Source organism: Crocodylus siamensis, chromosome 3 (genome assembly GCF_052110815.1).
Source record: "Crocodylus siamensis isolate JL-2025a chromosome 3, ASM5211081v1, whole genome shotgun sequence".
Classification (NCBI taxonomy): Eukaryota; Metazoa; Chordata; order Crocodylia; family Crocodylidae; genus Crocodylus; species Crocodylus siamensis.
The window spans coordinates 148,283,434-148,307,585 of NC_143397.1; the positions used below are offsets into that span (position 1 = coordinate 148,283,434).

The 24,152-nt window shown below is 40.7% G+C and overlaps 1 protein-coding gene across 1 annotated transcript in view; it reads right to left on the reverse strand.

Moving 5' to 3' along the window:
* Nucleotides 1-24,152, reverse strand: part of RIPOR2 (RHO family interacting cell polarization regulator 2) — a 91,248-nt gene that overhangs the window by 16,886 nt on the left and 50,210 nt on the right. Inside the window, exons 6-15 of the mRNA XM_090039498.1 lie at nt 23,940-23,993; nt 20,339-20,488; nt 19,305-19,368; nt 13,738-13,781; nt 12,209-12,334; nt 10,309-10,457; nt 8,901-9,030; nt 5,226-5,903; nt 2,382-2,566; nt 338-506 (exon numbers count right to left, since the gene is read on the reverse strand). Coding sequence (XP_089895624.1) covers nt 338-506; nt 2,382-2,566; nt 5,226-5,903; nt 8,901-9,030; nt 10,309-10,457; nt 12,209-12,334; nt 13,738-13,781; nt 19,305-19,368; nt 20,339-20,488; nt 23,940-23,993 — 1,749 coding nt within the window. The remainder of the gene's footprint in view (nt 1-337; nt 507-2,381; nt 2,567-5,225; nt 5,904-8,900; nt 9,031-10,308; nt 10,458-12,208; nt 12,335-13,737; nt 13,782-19,304; nt 19,369-20,338; nt 20,489-23,939; nt 23,994-24,152) is intronic.

A 24,152-nucleotide genomic window follows, 5' to 3' on the forward strand; every position in this document is an offset into this window, starting at 1 on the left:
CTGTTAGGTTTTGGGTCTCAGTGAAGGTGTGCTGGATAGGTTCAGTATTTGTCCTTAGTGGCTGCTAGTAGCTGACTGCCTTACTTTGGTTTGCCTGGCATTCTGCTGGCAAAAGGGCTAGGAGTGGAATAAGATGTTTTGCAGGCTTGGCATGATTGGAAATACACTTGGAGGGGCTTTCCTGGTTCCTGACAGGCTTGACTCAGTTCATTGCTACCACTCCCTCATTTTATGAGTGCTTAATTTGCAAGCGAGTTCAAAATGGTCTGTAAGTGACAGACACGCATGCTTCTTAGGAATAGTTTAAAGAAAAATAAAACCCAAAGAGCAGTTGTACCTGAACAAGCTGTGTGCAATATTGCAAATGCTTAACTACGGTTACATCAAGACTCTCATTCCCTGTGGTCAATGGAAGAGGGCTTCCAGCTACACTGGTACCAACTCCCGTGTCTTCTGTCAAAGCTTCACTAAGATGCCCTCTGGCTTCTGGGTGTTCTGTCCTGTAACTGTTAATGCAGGAAGGTGAGTGAGGAGTTGCTGGGTTTTTATCCTCCTTATGCAGACAAAGCACATGGTTAGCTCAAGGTGACTAACATCAAGCACAAAAATTGCAGAAAGCAGTGATCTGTAACAAGCAACAATTGATAGGCCAGAAACCTTTTAATGAATACATCATATCTCAAATTGGTAGTAACATTGTGTAGCAAATGCGGAATGATTGTACACATTTAAAAGACAAATTGCTTCCACAGTGGTCCACTTCTTTCTCCAGAACAATACATCTTTTGTGGCGAACTCACCATGAAGTCTCTGAAATATGCCCTCATTAGCACTTGTTATTTTTTTCCATCTGTTGGCAGCATTGTTACTAAACTGTTCTGGATTAAACTGCTTTAAAATTTTGTGAGCTCTCAAAAGTTAAGCCATTAAGAACTAATCTGTCAGTGTGTTTCTGGCACCAGATTTAATTGCCAGCCAAGGAGCAAACTAGAACTGGTGCTGGAGTAAGAGACATGATGTTTCCATATGCTGTTTTGGGCATGGTGTGTATAACTCAAAACAGTTCATCACATCTTTTATGACAGCATAAAGCTATTATCACTGTGTTTAAATCATTATTTTCAGTTTCTTGTGCTTTCAACCATATTCTCTCACAGTTGTGAAGGCAGAGCCCAGTTCTAATCTCAAATATGCAGGCAGCTATTGCAATGTGTACTCAAATTACAGCACCTGCTGTCTTCAAGTTGGATGCTACAGAATACACACTGATGTGCACACTTGCGTATCTAAAATCAGAAACTGGCATTTAGGCTGAATTTCATAGTCCTCATCAAGGGAAAAATGAAACCTTTGTTTAAATTAACCTTTGTTTAACTTAAATATTTGCTGTTTATGCAGAGCCTGATCATGTTCACTGAGAGAAGTCAATATAGTTATGTCATTTACCTCAAAAGAAGCAGGATAGAGTCAATAATACCTAATTTAGCAAGCAACATAATCGTTCTAGGATTCCCCTTCCTACCTCCCCACAACAAGTTATATGTTTTTGGAGGGAAGGGAAGGAACGTGCAGTTAGGTGGTAGTTTTATTGCCAGAACAATTAGTTTCTTATACTTGAAATTCTTTTAGGTGACCCATAAGATGATGAGGACAATAGACTCCCTCCTTAGGAGATTCTGCCTGTACTGATCGCTTCTTTTCAACCATATTATTTGTGTATATGGTTTATTTGGCCTCATTTTGCCTCTCCCAGATGTACGCACAAGGATTGAATGATAAAACACAGTCAGCTGCCACAGGTGATGTGAAAACAACCGGCTACAAGACAAACATGATGAATTGTTTTCTCACATACACAGAAGTGATGAAAGAAGGGCACACCACACACAGGGCCATGGACAAAGTACCAGCCATCACTCTTACATTCCAAAGGAAACCTACACCATGCTGCTTAAATCTGGCCCTGTGTTACTGTTACTGACAAGTTTAATCCACTGCAAAGACTCACTGGGCTAGAGAGAAGAGACAGGGGGAGAAGAAAACCACAAAGGAATTAGTTATTACACCTGAATCGAAGAACACCAGGTCCAAACCTATGTCAAGGAAGAGGCTCTGTAGGCATTGATATCCAGTTAGTCAATTTAGCCTTCTCTTTTTTTGGTGGGGGAGAGACTGTAGATATTTGAACAAAAAAAATTCTCTGGGAATTTGAGAATTTGGTGTGTAGTAACCACGGTCAAAACTGCTAATCTGTAGTCTCCTTAAAGGTTTAGCTTCATCTTCCTTGAGTAACGAGTGCACCAGGATCCAATGTTAGTGAGAGAGAACTAGTGTAGCAGCTTGACTTGAGACACGCAATCTGGCAATTGCTGCGGACTTACCTAGTCTTCTCAGTCTCAGTGTCTGAAAATACTGAGTCAGCACCTCCTTCACCATTACAACCCTCATCACCTCCACCATCCTCATCATCAAAGTCAGAGGTGTTCAGGAAATCAAAGCTTTCTAAAGCACTTTCAACTGTTAGACTTAAAGTGGAGGACCTGCTCCGGTCTACTGCTGGCTTGCACTGCAAAGGCAGAACGCACCAATGAAAACCAAGAATATTACTGACTGCAGAAAAAAATGGATCAACTTAAAACATTCAAGCTCTATTTTTTATTTGTATAAGATCATTTTATTGGGTGCTTTTATATTCATTTCAAACCTTCATATTCATACGACATACAGTGAAAGCCTGAGAACTGAAAAAAATCCAGATACCAAGAGAAGAGTATTGAATCTAATATTAACTGTCTGCTATCAAAGTGACAAATGTATAACTTAAAACTCAGTGACATAGACTTCAGTGACTTTTTAAGAGATCAGTCTGTTAACATATGGGATGCTGAAAATATAAGGCACATTTCACAGGGTAATCTAGGTACAGAAGCTTGGTTACAGAGATTTAGTTGAGCTGTACTGGGCCAAAATTCATTTCTGATGTACTTCCAGTAGAGTTGAATCAGCAATGGATTTGGTCCCTTTCCACAGATCACAGTACAGGATCAGAAGAATGAGATGGAAAAATGACCCCATCAACTTTCATGGTTCTTTAAAAGCACAGGATACTGTATTTTAGTAGAGATCAGCCATACATCGTCAAAGAGGTTTCTAATTACAGAAGAGACAACTTTACAACTCAGCTGGAGGGGAACCACCCTTCCTTACCAATAGAAAGGAACTGACTGAGAAACCTGGAATAACAGAGAGGAAGCTTGATCAAAGCTGCACAGCTACAGTTAGATATCTCCAGGCAGGCAGACTTTCTGCCCTCTGGAGAGACCCAGCCAGTGGGGCTCTGTATAGGCACAGAGGTTTGCTTTTGAGCTTCATTTTCCAGGATCGCAGCCTAAGGCGACATCCTAGGGTCAGCTCCAGCAGTTTGTTTAGCATTTCTTTTACAGTCTTAACTTTACTTAATCATATAATCAGAGATGGCCTTATACCATAGCGTGTGCTTCCAGACCTGAACCTCCCAAAAGTTGGCATTCTGATTCAGAGGTCTGATTTGGCTGAGATGAAAGATGGGCTAGCTATAAAGTGCAGATCCAATTCCCAATGAGAATTGGGATGGCTTGGAGTTTTGCTTCTAATCTACCTACATAACATTAACACTTTAACATTTACATGGTTTTACATCTTCAAATTACTGTACAAGCATTGACTGATCAGACAATCCTCACAACACCCCTGTGAGATAGGTAAGTAGCATTCAGCTTTTCATTTAATTTCTGTTTTTATCTGTGGTTTTGTTAGGGGCCAGAAAAGCAGCTTCCCAGTTTCCTGCACAAATGCAAAGCATAGCAGCCATGCTGCCAACTTTCTTTGCCCACTGGCATAGTCAAGAGAAGCTTTCTTCAGCTAGAGCTACCTTCTGTTTTCAGCCCTTCTGCACATGACTTCCAGTACCACAATTAGGGACACGTTAGTCTTGGTTCACAAGCAAACAGGCTGAATGGTGGAACAAAAGTATCCTTGAAGGAGTAGTCATCTCAAGTATCCAAGTATTCCACCTGCACACGAATCCCTCCCTCTGTTCCTTAGCATGACACATTTGCTAGAGAGAAGATGAGTGCTTTCCCTTGTCCCCCTGCGCTAAGAGCTGCACAAGTAGTGAAGGCAGCTGGGAAGTTCAAAACTAAACGACACTTGTAGTTTCTCATGCATATTTCCACTTCAGAGCTAGTTCATGGAGCAGAGTTGAGGAGGGTCTGGTTGTGGAAAAAGCACTTAACTAGGAAAAGTGTTATGTAGCTGCAAATGCCAATGGAAACACAGATGTTAAAAATGGTAAAGCAAAAGGAGAATTACTTTCCTTTCCTTGGGCACATTCTTAAATTACATGACTGTGTCTACACATCTCAAATCATTGTAAAATGCTACCTTGCATATGAATATGAACCATTTGAAATGAGTTCTTCCCAGGTGACACTGTTCTCATGATACAGAATCATGTTTTGTTTTTTTATTTATGGAGAAAATGGGGAGTCATGGTGAGTGGTTGTGAAAAGAATCCAGGGTTAATGCACTTTGTTGTGTCATACATGCAAAAGCACTTTTCCTCGTTTCTACCTTTCATCACACACGTGGTCTGTCCCGGACTAAATCACAGGGCTCAATATTTAGTTGCCCTGAAGAAGAGGGTTTTCAAAGAGTGTATGTGACTTAAGAGCAAAAGTCCAAGTGACATTTGATGCACTTGGTGCACCTAACTCACCTAGGCATTCCAGAAACTATAGTTATGGCTTCAATTTGTCAGATAGTAGAAATTGGCACAGATTGCTAATTTTTTTGAATGAAAATAGCTTGGTACAGATATGGCACATCAGTTTTTAGGAGCAAAATGGACTGCTATGATCTGCCTTCTTGCATAATGCAGACGATAAAGTTTCTGCAGCAGAGAAAACTATTCACTGATATGGTAATCCCCTGTTTTCCTCTATTCCTCTCAATTAGAGTAAAGCACAAATAGCTCAAGAGTAACAGGAAATAGCTTAAAAATGTGTCATTCCAAGGTGAAGCTGATGCATCATTGGAAAAAATCAGTTGATTCTTAGGAATGTTACCAGCAGTCAGAACAATCCATACTTTGATGTTTAGAATATTCATTCTGACTTCTTGTATCATATTTATATGATATGCATTCAGATTTTTTTGAGGGAGGTACTTTCTGAAAAGGTACTCACTTTTAGGATGTCATCTAGATGCATCACTTCTTGGTCCAGGTCCTGAAATTCCTTATACTGCTCTTTATGTGGGTCAAGTACTAGAAGAAGCCCTTGCAAGGCTTCTTCTATGCTTCCATCTAAGTAAGACTTATATCCTTCTGATTCCCCACTTATTGATCCCTCACACTGCAGCCTTTCAGGTGTCACTGGAACCTCCACTGAGGTAAGACTTTTTACCAGCTGTTTAGTGATGTTGCCTTCATACGTGTCCAGTTCCACAGGTTTTAGCTCTGACACTTCATCTGTATCCTGGAGAAGAGACACAGGGACACTAGTATCTATGAAGAGGGCATCGTTTCCAGGACCTGAAATCTTTTGGCAACCTTCAGAAGCAGCTCTTGAAAATTTCTTGTCTTCATTTACTGGTGTGTGCTCTAGCTGTGATTTGAAGTCTTTTGACTCAGGTGTGGAGTCCATGGATGAGTTTGTACTAGTACTGTCTAGGATTGAGTTTAAGGATTTGTGAGCACTGCGCTCTGTAGTAATTTCAGGACTGGAACTAACAGTGGCTGAGGAAGCATCCAAGTTGGCTGGGGGAACTCCATCTTCATAGGGCATATCACCAAAAGTGAAAGAGAGGGGTCTCTTCTCGGTGGATGTCATCCCATTTTCAAAAATGTCGTCTGGTGAATTGGACTGCAAAGATATTATAAACTTGTTAAAAATATATGTAGGGAATGTTTTACATTCAATACTGGAAAAAGCACCACAAGGAATGATGTAGGGCTCACCAAAGCAAATGAAGGAAAAGAGATTAAAAGAATACTCAAGATTTGAGAGAGTGTAACAGATTTAGCTAGCAAAACTGACATTGGTGGGTTTTCTACCTGCAACATCGGGTCTGGAAGTTTGGTCAGTATCTTCCTCTGCAGGAAAAGTAAACTGGGCCTTCTAACATTAAGATCCAAATATATACCATATTAACTCATAGATAGCCATTCAATTCGTGTTTCTTAGTTTACTACAGTACTTGGTGTAATTTTTAAAAGTTTGCTGGGATTTTATGCCATTTACTTTCTATATGTTTATACCCATTTACTGGTTGCTCATAATGTATCATTCCTTTTTTTTTTTTCACATGGAAAGTAATAACAAAGGAATATTCCAGGATCATGAAGCTGTTTAGCTACTTGGGTTACTTAGTGTTTCTATTATACCATTTTAATAGTGAAATCATTCATGCAGTCCTTTAGACAAAAAAATGTATTTGTTAAACAAATATCAATAACTATTGGAGCATGGGCGATATAAGAGAGTAAAGGTAAGAACAGGACACTGTTTTGCATAGTTCTGTGCTAATATGACACGTAAAAATCAGAAGAGTGTATAGATAAGGGTGAAATTCTACTCTTGGTATGCATAGGGGAACTTAAGTTCTCAGATGTATAAATTTAGCACTGATGTCTATGAAACCTTTGCACATGTAGGGAGGGCAAAATTTGGGAGCCAAAAGCTGCTATGCAGACCTGTCTAGAAACTTTTGCTTGAATGCATAAAAACAAGAGAAACGTGGCCTTTATCACAACAGCAAACAGCAACAGTAAAATGTATGCATGCTTTGTATTTAATATCTTTGGGTGCATCTACACGTGCAATTAATTTGAAGCAGTAAACTCTGAAGCAGTTTCAGCTGAAGTAAAACACTCCCAGGCGCAACATCTACACATGTGCCCAAGACAGCAGCAATTTGAGCTGGGGCAGAGCAGTTTGCACCAGGGCCACTCCTGCCCTTCTCTGCCCTGGGCTCCGGGTGGCAGTGTCAGGCGATAGAGGGGCTGGCTGGGGTACAAGGGTGCTAAAAGTGCAGAGCCGTGTGGCTACGCAGCAGATGGGAGTCTGGCCCCCTACTGACTGGGTTGACCAGGTGCAATTTATGCCTGTGGTCAGCATCTATGCGTACATTTAATTGCAGTTCATTAATCCGCCATAAGATAGTACTGTCTCTGCCATAAAACAGTACTGTCTGGCTCTGACAGTACTATCTTATGGTGATGTTAATTAATTTACTGTGCCATAATACTGTCATACATGTAGCCAGTGATGCTTTACTCCACAGCTAATTGGTGTACCGCACAGTAAAGTGCACATGTCAATGCAGCCTTTGGGTACAAAATACATAGGAGATTAAAAGATTTCTAATGCCTTTTATAGTATGCCTTTTTATAGTTTGAACTATCAGGAGCTTTGGCATGAATTTTATCTAATATTTTAAATGGAGATTGGGAAGTGAAATACAGAATATATTAAAAGTATAAGGAAAAATGTAGAAAAGTGGGAAGTGTCAGCATTATTCAAAAGGATCATAGGAAACATGAAATCTAGGTTCTAGAATAGGCCTTGAGTTTTCTGAAGTGCACTGCAAATGTTCCTCACACACGGACATAACACAGATGTGAAATGACTAGTTTTTGCTGACAATTAGCTGACAGTGTCCATAAGCATTTATAAAATGGTTTAGTACATATGATTAAAACATTGAAAATTATCTTGAATTACTTTCCAATGCTATTAGTATCTTTCAGTCTAACTATATTTAATTTTTTTTACCCCCTTTATATGTGTAATTTTTAAAAATAAATTATTTCAGTGGTGGAATTTGGGTTACTAGAAAAATGTTGAGTACCACCCACTCTAGCTGTGTGTTCCTAAAACCAGTTAGTTTCACTTGCGTGTGCTCTTGTCTCTTTACTTCTGCCTCATTCCTAGATAAAAAGCTGCAAGCCTGGCTCTACTGAAGTCAGTGGCCATTTTGCTGTTGACTTCAATGAGAGCCCGTTTGGCTCAGCTCACTAGATGTAGTCTCACCTGTAGCCAGTCAGCAAAATAAGTGAACTACAATGCAAAAGAGCAAACAAAGCATGCATAGAGTTAAAAGGCACTCTCAGACCTGAGACACTTGTTCATCGCACAGAGACCTCTCGCCAGCCAAACCCACATAGAGCTCAAGCCCTGCTTTAGGCCTCAGCCTGAGAGATGGCAGGTCACTAAAAGAGCGACTACGCCGAAGCTTGTCAAAGAAAGTGTCTTGCAGAGCATCAAAAGCTGTCAACTGCAGCTTGTCTTGTGGACGATGCAACCATTTCTTCACCAGTGAAAGCAAAGTGCAGAGTTAGTTGAAGGCTTCACAGTTCATAACACTTAAATGGCTGGCTTTTACGCATACCGGTTATGAGTGAAATTCACATCAGTGCAGATAGCCTACAGAAGGCCAAACTCTTGCTTAATTCTTCAGACTGAGATTTAACTGGGATTTAAAGTGGCATATTGACTTTGTTGAGGTCTCTTGCATAGTGGTGAATTTCACCCGGAATGAGATTAAACAGGATTTTTTTTTTTATTATGATTTGTAGTTGTGCAGTTTGAGATTTTGTAGTCTTTGCAAAGAATATAACACATAAGCAAGAAGTATGGGCAACAAATAATTTAACATATTTTAAGATTGTGGGAACCTAGTCATATTTCCCCTTCTAGGCTGAATGGCTAAAAGTGTGTGTATTTAAATAAAGTACTTGTAAAGAACATCTTGCTTAAGATGGAGAAAATGCATTATGAATATAAAGCAGTTAAGCATTTACTCTGCTTGGTAAGGCACTATGTTTTATCATTTGACAAATGAGGCTAAGTTTCACTTACAAAGAATGAGCGATCCTTGAAGACTGGTGTTTCTGGAGTGCCTTGGCTATACATAGACATCCTCCGTTGGAGAGCAGATGCCTTGTTCACATTCCCTGTGGAGGGGGTGAGGTCCTCAACATCAAATGGGCTGCAAAAATAATGCCACAGTTATTAGGCCAAGTGAGACTGAACTGCAAATACAGAGAGGGGGAGGGGGAGGTTGTCCCTTAACATTTAAAAAAAAAGTGTAATTAGAACAGTCTATTGAAATGCTGATTTTTAGCATCGAGTTGAGAAAAAGATCTTTTTTCAACCAAAATGGTTTTTTTAAAACCTTGTTTGTTAGGCAGCTAGCTTAGAAGTGTGATTTTCATTTATGATAAAAGTAATCCACCGCCAGGAATAATTTTATGTACTCTCCGAGATGCGACTCCTACAGCATGAAGAACATTCTTGTATTCAAGTTGACAAGAATCATGAATAGCAATAAGATGCTCAACTTTTAAAAGAGCTGTTGCATTATAAAGAGATGAAGGAGTTGTCATCATTGGTTATGTACTTCATCGCAGTATAAGGAAAAAAGTACACTAGCGTAAAAACTAAATTCTTCAGGGCTTGTTTAAAGATAACAGGTAGCTGCTTCATTAAATGCCATGAAGTCTTGCTTTGAATTCTAACTGTGTCTGTCTATGCTTACTGCTATGAGAGAAGAACATCAGGATTGCCCTGAGGCACATGTCAGGCACACGAATGCTGGTTTTCAACAGCCTGACCTAAATTCTGTTCTTGGTTATGCAAGTGTAAATCCGGAGTAGTTCCACTAATGTTTACTCCAGTGTAAAATGGGATTTTCGTATGTACGTTAAGGTCCCAATTTTGCATTCTGATTAACTGAGTTTCAAGTAGTATTTCTATGGCAGCAGTTGGCAACTCTTTCAGGTTGCAAGATAGAATGACTCAACTAGGGTCAGAGGTGAAAGGGTGGGTGTTAGGATCTAGCCATGGCTACTGCTGCTTCTCCCTACTGCAGTGTAGTATACTGCAATAGCCCCTCATCTGCCCTGGATCTGCACGCCAGGTCCAATGGCTCCCTGGGTCAGACCTGACCTGTGATCTGAAAGTTGCCAACCTCTGATCTATAGTACTTGTATGGCTCCCCTTGCTATCATGTGTGAACACCTTTAATGTTAGGGAGGGAAATGCTATTATTCTTATTCTGCAGATGCAGAAGTGAAGCACAAAGAGACTTGCCCCAGGTCATGCAGAGAACCTGGAGCTGGAAAAAGAGCTTAGCCCTGGTCTCTCAAGTCCCACCAGTGGGCCATCATTCTCTCTCACCGCTCTTCACCAAAGAATCTAAAGAATGAGATTCCATGGGGGGTTGAGAAGCTACTGCGCCACAGAACTGTCCAACACTTCTACTTACTACCAGATGATTTCAAGGTTCAGCTTTATCGTGCCAAGATCATTGATGTCAACAGCAACCACCTGAGGACGGGCTGCAAACAGATCCTTTGTTTCACAGGTCACGCTTCCCACCAGGATGTGAGTGGCAAGTCCTTTAACTTCTGTGACCTGCAAAGGAAAACAGCTGTAGTAGGGAATATATATATATATAAATAAAATGTGTGTGTGTGGTTGCATTTAATGATATATATGCACATATATGTTGAATTAAAAGCTAATTATTTGGCTTTCTTACTGGGAACCTGGGTAGGTGTCTTCTGAAACATTGGTATAAGATATTCTAAGGCTATTTTTAAATTTTTTTTCCATGAGCTATAGCATATAATAAAATGCACACTCACTTATGATCGTGCCTGCAAAATGCACGTGATTATTTTGTTTGCATGTGCAAATCATGTTTGCAACCACATATGCAAATTACTAGGATTAGGTGAGTGTGGTGGCAACTGTTGATCCTCCTGGATCATGGTGTATGTATGAGGACCACCCAGACCTTTGATGCATAAGACTGGGCAGGAATTTTCAGAGACATGGAGGCTGCCCAGATCTTCCAACCTCCCTTTAGGCCGCTGAGACAGAATCCAGAGATCAGACTGAGTCCAAATGTTTGGTGCCTCCACAGCTGTAGTTGTATAAGTGTCTGGGAATCGAATCCAGGTCTCCTGTGTGGTAGACAAGGATTCTACCACTGAATCACAGGGGACTCCTTAGATGAGTGTAAACAGACCCAAAATTGTGTAGAAATTGGGAGCACAATTGGCCATGAAGTTGCTTGAAAATCAGGCCCAAAATCTGTTAACTTCAACTCCGTGGATAGAATAGTCCATCAAGCTTAATGGTGAAGGTGTTTAGCATGTCAAGCCTAAATAATCATAGTTCACACTTGCCCAACATAACATTTTTCATGTACTTACATTAAAATTTAGGAATTGTGTTATTAGATCTGGATTTTCCTTTCTTCAACAGATTAGGTTTGCCACACACATCTCATTCATTTGAGTTTTCCTTTAAATCAGTTTTTAAAGCAGCTCACATATTTATGCAGAGTTTTATGGATAGTATTTCACAGAGAGATCATTTTTAGGACTGTCTTATTTAAATTGTCCCAAACCAAGAGCTCTGCATATGCTAAAGAAGTTAGCGAAAAAGGATAAAAGCAATGTTTTGTATGCTACCCAATCTTCAGATTATAACTTAATTTCACCTACTTGAGCAGATCTGACATTCTATCCAGTGAAGATTAGTAGTATAGACAATACCTTGGAGGCCTCAGATGCCTTGCTGTCTAAGTTAAGGTTTTTTGATATTGCACCCTTTCCTATTGCAGTTAAGCACTGACATTTGTGTTACCCTATCAGTGCAGCCATGTGGAAAGTGGTATGCGCTGAACCACTCAGGGTTAGTCTGCTGTGCAAGCTCAAATCAGAACATTCTATATCTCTTCAGCCTACCATGCTTAAAAGTTGTCATTCCTTATTCCAGCAAATCAGTTTGTAAAGGCATGCACAGTTTTCCATTTTTTTGCTTCAGTTTGTTTGAGAAAAGTAGCAGTCTGAAGCCATGTTCATGAAGGTTTGATGTTAGTTCAATGCTAAGGGAGAGTCAGGACATAATTTCCCACAAACTGACTGATATGTAGATGGTATCATAATATAGCTATGATTGTAGTACTTTATTATGATACAGTAAGGTACCATAGTAATGCCAGAGGTAACTGGTCTCTGTCACTGAGTGCATAACAAAAAAGGTGTGCATCTTCATGCTGAATCTGGAGTGCAAAGTGCTATACCAGTGTTCCAGCTTTATAGGCAGCTCTTAGCAGAGCATTATTCAAACTGGAAACTGTGATTTTTTTTTACCTTAATGGAAATCAGCCCAGTAATCAGAGGAAGGAAGACCATTTCTTCTCCATCCCAGCTCTGTTTGCCATTCACTTCTATTTTGCCTTTTAGTTTCCATCGCTGTCGCCCGTACCTCATAAAGATCTATGAGAGAAAAACTCTTATTTTCTAAATGCATGTTCTCCAGTTCCCATGTCTTCTCTATTTGCTTCCATGCTCTCAGCAGACAAATACCAGGCTACAGGAGTGGAGAAAGGGTAGCTTCTAAAATGCACCTGAAGAAGGAACTGTGTATCCTTATTAAGCATGGAGGAACACCCACGGGAAAGGACATTTTCCTGTTCATTTGAAAAGCCAGGAAAGCAGCAGATGAAAAGAAAATCTTTTTCCTTTTCAGCCACTGGGTTGAGAAGGAGTTGATGTCACTGAGTAATAATACTGGTGCCAGACAGACTTGTACAGATTCAGAGAAGAGGTTTGCCAGGTTAATATGCTGGCTAAAAAACTGTCTGCATGCTGTGAATCTCTAGGGAGTACTGCATACCAGATCCTACTCTGGCTCCCACACAACCTCCTTATGTCACAAGGCCCAGCTTCCTCATCAGCTGTCTCCTCAGTACTGGATATCACCTCTCTCTTCAAGAAGCAGGATGCTCCAGGAGCTGCGAGATTCTCACAGGGCAAAGGGAGGAATCTCAACTCTTGCAAGATTTTGTGTAGGCAGCAGCACCAATTGAAATGAAGTATAATGCTATGTTTCAAAGTGGTAAAAGGACCAGGACACCCTAGTGGATGATCCAGCTAAGACAGATGTGGGACATCTGGCCAATGTTCTGTACAGAAAACATGCCATCAACAGAAGACAGAAATGGGCTAGTTGCTTGTCTCCCCCCAGCAGGGGACTTGCCACTGCAAGTAAGAAACGATCCTAGTTAGATTAATACATGGGTGTTTTTTATATGAGGGGTAGGGCTCCTTCACCATAACTTTTAAAAAAAAATCTTTATAAAGGTTTGAGTTGGTTTACCCTCCTGGTTAGCCTGTGTCTCAGTACATGGTGGTATTTGCCACTGTGAGAACACAGTCATTAGATACTGACACAGTGTCACAACACAGAATATCTGGGCCTCAGCCCTGGTTAGTCTGTGTGTGTCTGCCCCTCAAATTCATGGTAGAGTTAAGTTCTGTAACTGGGTTAGATTGATGACAAATGCTCAAACTAATTTTGGTCCATTCAATCACCCAGACTGGGTGTAGGAGATGCCATCTATGCCAAGCAAGTGGAGACTAATGTCAAGAGTGAGGTATTAAGAGACCTGCCTTCCAGACCGGTTTTCTTGATAGCTATCACCCAGTGCTTTGTATGTGATCCTGAAGCTTTTACTCAGGTGAAGCCTTTGATGTGTTCACAATAGAAAGAACAGCAGGACACATGTGAGAAAAAGCGGCTCGTTCCGGAAGCATTAGCACAAATTGACGTGTGTGTTCATGTGCAAAGTAATGGACGTCTGCCTTTTTTATACTGTGCAAACTGCCAACACGCTCACCTCATACTGATCTCCAGGACAGAGACGAGCAAAGCCAGCCAGACCTAGGAGAAAACGACATTTGAGATCAATTTCAGAAGACTTCCTTTGTTTCAGTCTTCCTTCTGTCAGTATAAATGCATCATATCTAAGACCTGAGCAGTACCCAGACACTCCCTCATGTATTCAGGCCATGTGCATCAGAAATCTGTACTCCCTTAATGAGGGGCTGAACCCACCTCACATGTAGCCCACAGGGGATTATTCTGTAGCCCTAGGCTTCTCCTGTCCACCACTCCCCTCATTGCTCTGGCTTCAGCCTCGAGATTTCCCCTCCCTTCTCTGGCTTTCACTTCCTGCCCCAGTAGGGCAGGGTAGGGCAGGGTGGTGCCAGCTCGGTGCAGCCTATAGTGCTGCTGCAGTGGGGAAGGAGGGGGCAGGATACCACCTGCCCACATGTTGTCAGGGTAAGCTTGCAGCCAGGGGGGCAAGGCCCCTGCAGATGTGGTCCCAGACACTAAGTCGGACATCCCTGATGTAATTGACCTCTTGAAATTGCAGAACATTGAAGCCATGTCCAGCAACACTAAGCAGCTTATATTGATATAAGTGCCAGATGACACCACAAGATATTGTGGACCAAATTCTCCTGTTCAATACCTATAATGCAAATATTTAATAAAACATAAAAAGAGAATACTTTGAATTGCACAAAGAAGGTATGTAGGTAACTTGATTCCAATCTATGCTGCATGGTTTATTTTATATAAAGAGAGACCACCATCACTATCTAGACTGTACAGATAGGACTGAGTAAAAGTGATCACTGTAACTAAAGCTATACTATAGGCTTTTGCCAATTGGTGAGGAGTATAAAAGGATTAACTAAAGGTATCCATGGTGGCAAGAGGCCTTGCTCTTTTACCGCTATATCTTGTTCCAGTTGGGGGTTTTAAAATAAGCCATACCAGCAAACATTCAGTTTTGCTGACAGAAGGTGGTCTATGCTAAAAATACTTTCATGGTATAGTATACCACCATCCTAAGACTAACAGAGTGCTACTAATTGTACACATAGTTATACTTAGAGAGAGGCTGTTATGCTATATGCCTTTCATACTTGAAGTGTCTAGTTCTTGTCTGTAGGTGGCAGCAACCCTTCACAAGCCAATCCCATAGGCACTAGCTCTATGACCTGAAGATGTTTTTAGAATTTGATATAAAACTCCAACAAATGCTAATGCTGCCTTCCATGAACATTCAGAAACCATGCATTAGTCCTCAACTAATCATGAGATTAGCTTAGAAATAATATTTTGAAGCCATCAAGGCTCTCTTTATTTTTTTCTCTATTTTTAAGCCTTCAGGATTCACACTTTCAAGCTTTACTCTGCAACCAACAAGGGCTGGAAATTCTCTTCGAAAGAAAAAGGAAAAGAATCTAATGTAATTACAAGACTCCAGAAGTGGAGGTTTTAAGAAAAATGCCTAATAATATCACAAGGCTCAGGAGAGTTCCCAAAACAGATAAAAATACATTGCATATAGATTCAAATGATAAGGAGCAGAATTATTTATTTTATCTTATTTTCATAGATGCACAGAAGTTAGACACAGAACTATTCTGTCTAGGTTTCCAGATCACACTTGTCACAGTATGCACATAGTATACACACAACCTCTGACTACAGCCTAATATATGTATATGGCTATACATATAGATATAGCCACTGGATGATGGATCTGGACCCAAATTTCCCCAATTCCTTTGTTCTTTTATTCATAAGGACCCTTCCCTTGCACTTCCTTGATGGTTTCTTTCACCAGACCACAGCACATCCTCCACTTTCTCCTCGCTACTCAGCAGAATAGTGCAGCTCTCTGCTTGATACTCATATTACCTCCCACTTTCTAATTTATTTATTGTTTATAAATAATTTACATTTACTAGCACTCTGCCTCCGGTTCCTTCTCCCCACTAGTGCTTTTATTAGCTAACTTGATCTCTGCTGGGATGACTCGCTGAAAGGTTCTGATGTAAATAAAAGGTCCTTTTTCTGCCAAAGAGAATGAAGGAGAGGGGAGAGAGGGTGGTTTAAAAATGTAGCTCCGTCTTTGTTTTTTAAACAAACCTGGTGAGAGGTAGTTGGCCTACCAGGCATTTGTTTGGGAAAGGAGACAGCACCATGCCTGTGATATTACAGTAGCCCATAACATTCAAGAAGCTCAACCTGTTTAGCTTAACAAAGAAAAAGCTGAGTGGTGACTTGCTCGTGGTTTACAGATACAGACTGGGGCAAGTGATGTTTTGATAATGGAGGGCTTTTCAGTGGCTGGACATTGAAGTTAAAAAGAAGCAAGGCGGACAGTTTTAACTGTGAGCAAAATTACCCGTCGGAACAGCTTAGCAGAAGCATTCTCCATTATTGGCAATTTGTAATTAAGACTGGATGCTTTTCTAGAAGACGTGCTATAGATTCAACAGAAATAAATTCAGGGAGATCCTCTGACATGGATTTATATATGAGCTCAGACTAGCTGATCACAGTGCTCACTTCTGACCTTGTAATTTATTCTCTGCTGTCATTCAACAGGCTGCAACTTCTTATTTTCAGGCAGGCCTGGAGAAGAATCCTAGAGAAGGTGCTTCCGGGAAGGGGCAGGGGGGACTTCTTATGATATATGATGCTGTTTTGTTAATCCTTGGAACACCAGCGTAGATCCCAATAGGAGGGCTAACCTTTCTGGCCGGGTCATTTTAGAACTGTGAAAAGTGATCGTGGCTGCTTTTTTTTTTTTTTTAACAGCATGTATTATGAAAATACTGCTAGTGCCTTTTACCTCCCACTAATGTTGTCCATGGCCTTCAATTAATGCATGTGAAAGAGAGTGGGGTCTTCCCCAGTGTTAATGCATGATGCACAAAATAAAACCAGCTTGCACTGAAACAATGGAAAAGGGTTAAAGTTCGGAGTTCCACCCTCAGAGTTACTTGGATATGCCACAGTGTCTGTGTCCACACAAGACACTTACTGCACAATAGCTTGTTACTACTGTGCAGTAGCACTGTGGGGCATGAACTGTGACAAGGTGCTACTGTGCAGTAGTAATGAGCTACTGTGCAGTCAGCATCACCACAAAGCCATGCGGGGAAGCTACTGCGCAATAGCTCTGGTTATTGCATGGTCATTTAGTACTTGGATATGCAAGTATTAAATGACTGCACAGTAAGTGCATGGTCAGTGTCTCATGTAGATGCAACCAGTGTCACAAACACAGTGTTGCTTTATACCCTGTATTTTCTAGTGCTGTTGCTGTTTGAAAGGTCCAGTAGCGCCTCTGACTGAATTTAATCATCTATGGCAGCGGTTCCCAAACTTGGACCCATTGCGCACCACCGATTTAAAACAATACATTCTTAAGTGCCACCAGCAAATTTTTCAGTTCAATCTTAAGTACCACCCGCAAATTTTTGTCATATAAAGTAATTAGTGTAAATCTGTACCACTGGCAGGTTGTACCACTGTTGTGTGCATACCACAGATTGGGAACCACTGATCTATGGGATGATTTCTGTTGAAAAGATGAAACTATCCTATGGAAAATCTTAAATATCTTAACTAGAAAATATTCTGATTTTGTTCTAGTCTACCCTGCACTACAGTTCTGCCTGCAAAACTGAGGCTCTGCCACCACCTGATATTCAATAGAAGACACATGTAGGCACTTTCTGGGCGTTTTGTCAGCTGCTGTTCCCTTCAACAGCAATAGCAGATGTCTTTCCAGGAAGCTGTCTGTGTCCTGGTACCACAGCTGCTGAATGGAGCCATGCAAAGCTGCCATTAGAGGGCATGCACTCTAATGGCTTGGCTGTGGTGGCTGCTACCTGGCAGCAGCGCAGCATAAGTATGAACACGGCCTACATACTCTTCCTCATCCTCAGAAGAGGGACTTCTGCTAGTAATCAGGATTTGCATTTATGACTACTATATGCCAGCTTATTTTTCCCTATTTAAGTATATGGTATGAAAAATCAAGCTTCAGTAGGGTTTCCGTTCATTTTACTGGAAGATATGAATATTTAATAAGTGAAGGATCAAGTCTTTGAAGCCATGTCATTTGTGATGCCATCTCTAGCATAAGCAACAAAGAGGTCAAACCCAAAAGTGTGTGCATCTACAATCAGGAAACTCCAGCAGGAACTCTGATTGCCAGAACAAGCTTTTGCAGTGCTTGTCCTAGTCACTGGCACAGTGTCTCCACATAGCAATTTTAGGGCAACCGGGGGGGAGGGGGGGCCTAAATGCTTTTATTGTTATACCAAAGTGTACTGGTAGACTACTATTTCACCTGTAGTTCCCCACTGAAAGCAGGGACTTTTAAATGTGAGGCATTGCAAGGATGAAGTTGGAAGACTAACCAACCCAACCTAGTTGCCACTTTTCATCTTTGCTGGGAGTAAATCATTGCAGACTGCACCAATTCAGCTTGACCTTATCTAAATAGAGCTCTCGTCTCAGGTGCTATAACCAACTGATAGAACTAATGCTTGTAAAAGACTGGTAGCATGTGGAAGTACAGTGTTGTACATGAATAGCAAGCTCAGGATCCTCCAACCAATGGTTTTTGCAACGTCCTTTTACCCAGTGTGGATGGGAACCTATGTAGTTTCCTAATTTGAAATAAGGAGTTAAATTTTTTTTTAAAGATTTTGTTTTCATGTAGAGAAACATAAAGTTAGAAGGAACCTCAAGGGCTGCCCCCTGCATATAAGCAGCAGTTATGTTTTAATGATCACAATTGATGACAACAAAGAGAAACATGATATACAAGTAGAACTGAATCTAACAGATTTTTTTCCTAGTTTTTTTGCTCTAAGACCCTGAGTCTTAAAAACACTTTTGACACCTAATGAGTCAGTAAGATTGTCAAAGGATGTCTATTTCAGTAAGACTGGCTTCAGGTAAAAACTACTTCTATTGTATTCAGAGTCATTAATCAGTGAAAGAAGTCAGACCTCTACCACAAAAAGACGTGTCTTAAGATCGAAAGGGGGAATATCCTCTTGACCTAGATGAGTTGTTAAAATGTAAGACACCACCACCCTTCAAATTTTGCTTAAAAAAAAAAATCAGACTCTGTAAATGGAAAGTGACTTTGAAAACGCTGGTATTGAATTAAGAACATATCTTAAAATTCAGTTCCATGGGCATGACAGTTTCTTAGTTATAAAAGTTGGACAGTTACAAAAATAGAGGCAAAAGATCACAGTAGTCTTAGAAATTGCATTGCTTTGGCTATCAAAATGAGTGTGTGATGTAGTCTAATTAGCCCCTTCTCTCAAAAATCAGAAGAATGATCATTGAAGAGCTCACTGTGCAACTTTGATGTTCATATCTGTGTGATCCATTCCATTGGGCGTAGGTGTAAGTCACCGTTTTGAACGCTCAGAAATTGATGTGATGGGAAAAACAAACCTATCGTACATTAAACCTAAATTAGCTTGTGCTCTCAAAGCTTTCAGGAATGCATACAGAGAGCTCTTGCAGTTCTGTTCATGCAGAGAAGGGGAGGGGGGAAGTAATTACCTTTCATCTTGATGCAAAACTCCCCCAATAGGCTTTCCAGTTCTACTTCAATGGTACACATGTTCTGTGTTGGAAAACAGAAGATTGACATCAGACCAACCCCCACTTCTGACTTTTAAAGGAGTATTTGGAAACTGTTGGCTAGGTAAAAATAAGTATTTTCAAATTATAATCAATATGTCAAGTGTGCCCTGGGGTAGACAGGTGTACAGCTCAGTGGATTTCAGGACAGCAAGGTTTGCTTTACTTCACAGCTGAATCTAGCCAAACATTCTTTTTTTTTGCACTGGGAGAAGGGTATAAACTGGTTACTTTTCTTCTCTCTTGCTCCATCGAGGACATGTACCAAAGTGACTCTTAACTTGTTTTTTATATTTCAAAATATATGGAATACAGCATGAAAGTGGCTGTATGGCCAAGAGATGGGCACTGTGGACACTACCAAATGCTTTTTCTATATCAGAGGAGATTGCAATGGCCTACAAGCTGTTATAGCTGTAATGCTACTAAAACCTTTTCCATATCACCTTCCTGTTAATGAAATACATTTGACCATAATGAATAAGACCAGAAAAGATATAGCAGATGGCTTTACATTAATGGGTTTCCAGTTAGTGGGGACTAAAATGTACTGTTCGGTTACTGAAAGCTATTAAGACTCAGTTGGAATACAGGTGCATTCAGGATAGATTTAGGCTTTTTTTCTGCCCAGTGGCCCCAGTGTACATGTTTAGATAGTGATATTGGTATTGGTATGCTGCAACATAAATGTCATTTAGAGCACTGTGACTACTTCATTCGTTCTGATCTACAGTGTAAAGCATGTATTTACAGTTCTCCAAATGTCCCAGAGAATTGGATGGGCCTGTTTTTCATTTGCTTCTGTTCAGTCACATTTTACAAAACAGAAAGTAAATTATCTGACCTACAGACACCACTTGGAAGTCCTTATTCAGTCAAAATTCCCATAAAAACAATGACAATGCACCTGAGGGAATTCTGTGTCGGCCTGGGCCAAACAGGTCAGCACCTACCTCTGTGTACTCCTTGTAACTTCTGTTGATTTCAGACAGACTCTCTCGAGCTGCTTTGCTGGCAGGAGACATTGCAAATGCTTGCTTCATTTTGCTGGCACCATCACAGAGTCGTCTTTGGATACAATAGGCTTCATACAGCTCATCCACCTGGTAAGGGAAATGAACGTGGTTTAAACAAAACAAAAAGGGCTGGGGGGGAGGGGATCCAAAGAAACCATCAAATCATTTATTTTATTAACAGAAGCTGAAATGAAGATGACCCATGTATTTTATCCCAGAAACACTAATGGGGTAAACAGTTCTATTTTTGTGTATATATATGTTGCATGATAATGAAGTTTCCTCTATAATCTTATTATGGCAACAACAGAGACATTTAGCAGTTCTTACCTTCGTTCTTCACACCTCTAGCCAGTTTCTTGGTTTGTCTGGGATTCATAGTATTCTCTAAAGCTCTTTCAAAGTAAATATAAAGTTTTCAAAAGATCTTGGCTTTGACATCCCTGGATGACTAATGTCATAGTGAAATACTGTCTTCCCCACAAAGTACAGTCTTCCCCACAATGTACCACTAGACTGCAGTGGAGGAGCTCTAGTTAAAAGTTGTGTCCCTGTTTCTAAATGGAAGTGTGACCCAAATGACAGCACCAATAGCATCTTCAATGATGTGAACACTAAGATGTGAACTGGGAGCATTATACCGTATAACATTGCTTCCACTGTCGTTTGTATGAGTGGTTCTCAGTACTGATCAGTCACCTTCTAAAAATCACGTCCCTTCAGTGTCACAGATAGGTACCCAAAAATCACTAATTGCTTTTGGAAATCTTGGTCCAAGTCACTGCCATTGCTGGTTAGGCTTGGACTATAACCTAGCTGAAAAAAGCTCTGTATCCTAATAGTAATTATTTGTGTTTATTCTGCACTCCAATTTATTCGATCTTTTACAGCCGTGCACTGTAAGCACACATTTATTATTGCGCTGCTGTTTTCTGGGACCTTACAGTAACGCAACTTTCCCTTTTGTGTGTTCAAACAGCCTCCTAATTTGGTGGTCATTTCATTTTAAGAGCTGCAGATTTAACTTCAGCAGAAGAAAATGAAAAAGTGCTGTCACATTTCCCATTGATGCAGGACAATGTTCAGTTTTTACCTAGACCAGAAGCTCTCAACTGGGGCATTGTTGCATCTATACCTTTTCAGGGATGCCATGGTGCAGGGACTGCCAGTGCAGCGGCCAGGTGGAACTGCCTTGTGCACCCTGTACACAGCCAGATGGAGGAGCACATGCTCCTGCTTCATCCCTATGCAGTGTCTCCTGGCAAGTGGAACTGTCCCGTGCCCCTCTGTTTCTGGAAAGAGTGTTGAGGGTAGGGGCAGACCCAGAAGGCTGTGGTAAAAGCAGGCGTTCCTGCTACAGTTTATCCAGTCTGGCTTTGCACAAGGCAAACGGGGCAGTCCCACCACCAACACGGCTGTGGCAACAGCAACACCCCAGTTGAGAAGAACACAAGCAAGCGGAGGCAGCATGACTCTGGTTCTCACCCAGGGTGTCTCCAAATTAAAAAAAAAAAAAAAAAAAAAAGTTATAGAGGGGTGCCCTAAATCTGAAAAGGTCAATCTGAAAAGGTTGAGAACCACTGACCTAGGTTAAGATGCTTTTGTTTTATCCTTTACTATGTGGTGACTTAAATGCTGATTAATCCGGAGTGGATTTTTCAGCAAAAGTGATCTCAATTAAAATGTGCATTAGCCTGGCTTCATGTACTGACTCTGTCACTGTAGTATGTGTCTACAGTAGCAATTTGTCTGACTCAGAATCACAGATCTGAAAAGCCCCAAATTCAGGCATGTCCAGCTTTATCTCTCATGTAAATATTGTGGCTTGTTTATAGGGAGACTGGGAATGATCCCACCTCATCCCACCGTGGCAGCTTCAGAAATTTTTTATAAGGCTGCTTAGGATTCATAATGGCTATTGTAATGCATCTGAAGAACCTCCAATTAATAGAGGAGACAGTCTCCAAGTGGACTACTTCAACAAAGAGGGATGGAAGCAAAAGTAACCTTATTAGCACTTGAGAATTACAAAGCAAACCTTTCTGACAATCAAGTCCCCTACACTTAATCTTTTCAGCCAGCAGCCCTCTGGTATCCATTCTGAAGAGCTGCTATAAATGTCACTTGCTATTTGCTTCTCCAGTCAGGGTGAGGCATGGGTGGATCTGCATGTGTGAGTATGGTTAAGACCAATATTTCTGCTAGTGCAAAATCTACCACCTATACTTCCTGTTTTCTTGCTTTATTTCCTGTACAAAATGATAACTCAGTAACAGGGTGTTGCTGTTAACAGAAGACAGCACACTTTGTCCTTGGGGTGAAAGATTGTGTTGTGTCTAGCTATTTTGAAACAGAAGAGTTTGATGTTGTAAACGTGTCTTTTACAATGTTATATTTAGTTGTCACTGTCTGTTATGGAGCAGTAAACTAACACAAGAGAAGGCTGAGAGGGGACCTGGTGGCTGTCTACAAACTTACCGGGGGGACCAGTGGGGAATGGGAGAAACCCTGTTTCCCTGAGCACCTCCTGGAGTAACAAGGAATAATGGCCATAAGTTGTTTGAGAGTAGGTTCAGGCTGGACATTAGAAGGCACTACTTCATTGTCAGGGCGGCTAGGATCTGGAACCACCATCCAAGGGAAGTGGTGCTGGCTCCTACCCTGGGGGTCTTTAAGAGGAGGCTTGATGATTACCTGGCTGGGGTCATATAAGCCCAGTTTTCTCTCCTGCCCAGGGCAGGGGGTCAGACTTGATGATCTACTTAGGTCCCTTCTGACCCTACATCTATGACTATGAATCTATGAACACTGTGCAAGTAAACTGTTCCTCTTACGTTTAATGCCTCTTTTTATTTCTATTATAAACACAAAAATTGCTAGCTCTGAACAGGATGGAGTGGGATGGACTTGAATAGAAAATTGTGCTTCAGTCTGTAATTTGGGGGTGCAGGTTACCAGCAAGGAAATGCTTGGTTTTGGGGGGAGAGCTTCAGTCTATTTCCTGACTATTTTTTTCACAGTGTGAGGATGAGAACAATCAAATGAGAGTGTTTGAAATGCCTTGTTATACTTGAGTGTAAGCAGCACATGTGGTTTTAAGTAAGTCTGAATAGAAATTTATCCATCATATGAATTCATTAATTTGTCAAATTGGAGGGGAAATATAACTGATAGCTGCCAGATTTTGTAGGTAAAAATTAACAACTTAACTGTGCAAGTGTCCTTTTATCTATACCATAGAAATTAATGTTTTAAGATACTGGTTTTCCATCATGGGCCTGACTTCATATTCCTGGACAGCCATTGTCAGTTGCATGTTTGCTGTGCATGTAGAACTGGTAGATCACAGAGATTTTTATAGCTTTTTAAAACCTCTTCTTTTCCTCCGACTCCTGTCACTGCAGAGCTTAAACTGTGTTTAGGAGAAGCTTAGGCAAGGAAGTCTCTCTGGATTAGAAAGTCTAATAGTAACCAAAGGTTGTTTTCTTAATAACATTAAAAGCAGATGCAAATGAAAGATGATAGGACTGTTTATTACCTGACTAATGTGGAACTCCAATCTTCTCATATATCTTTCAATTGCTTTGATTTGCTGAAAAAAATGGGAATTGAAACATTTTTAGATGAGTCATCTGATTGCATTTTGTATCGATTTTGACTGAAATCTTCTCTTTAATTTTTCCCTAAAATGCAAAGCATTTCAGAAAGATGTTTCCCCATAAATGAAAAGTGAGATGCTTCATCTTATTAT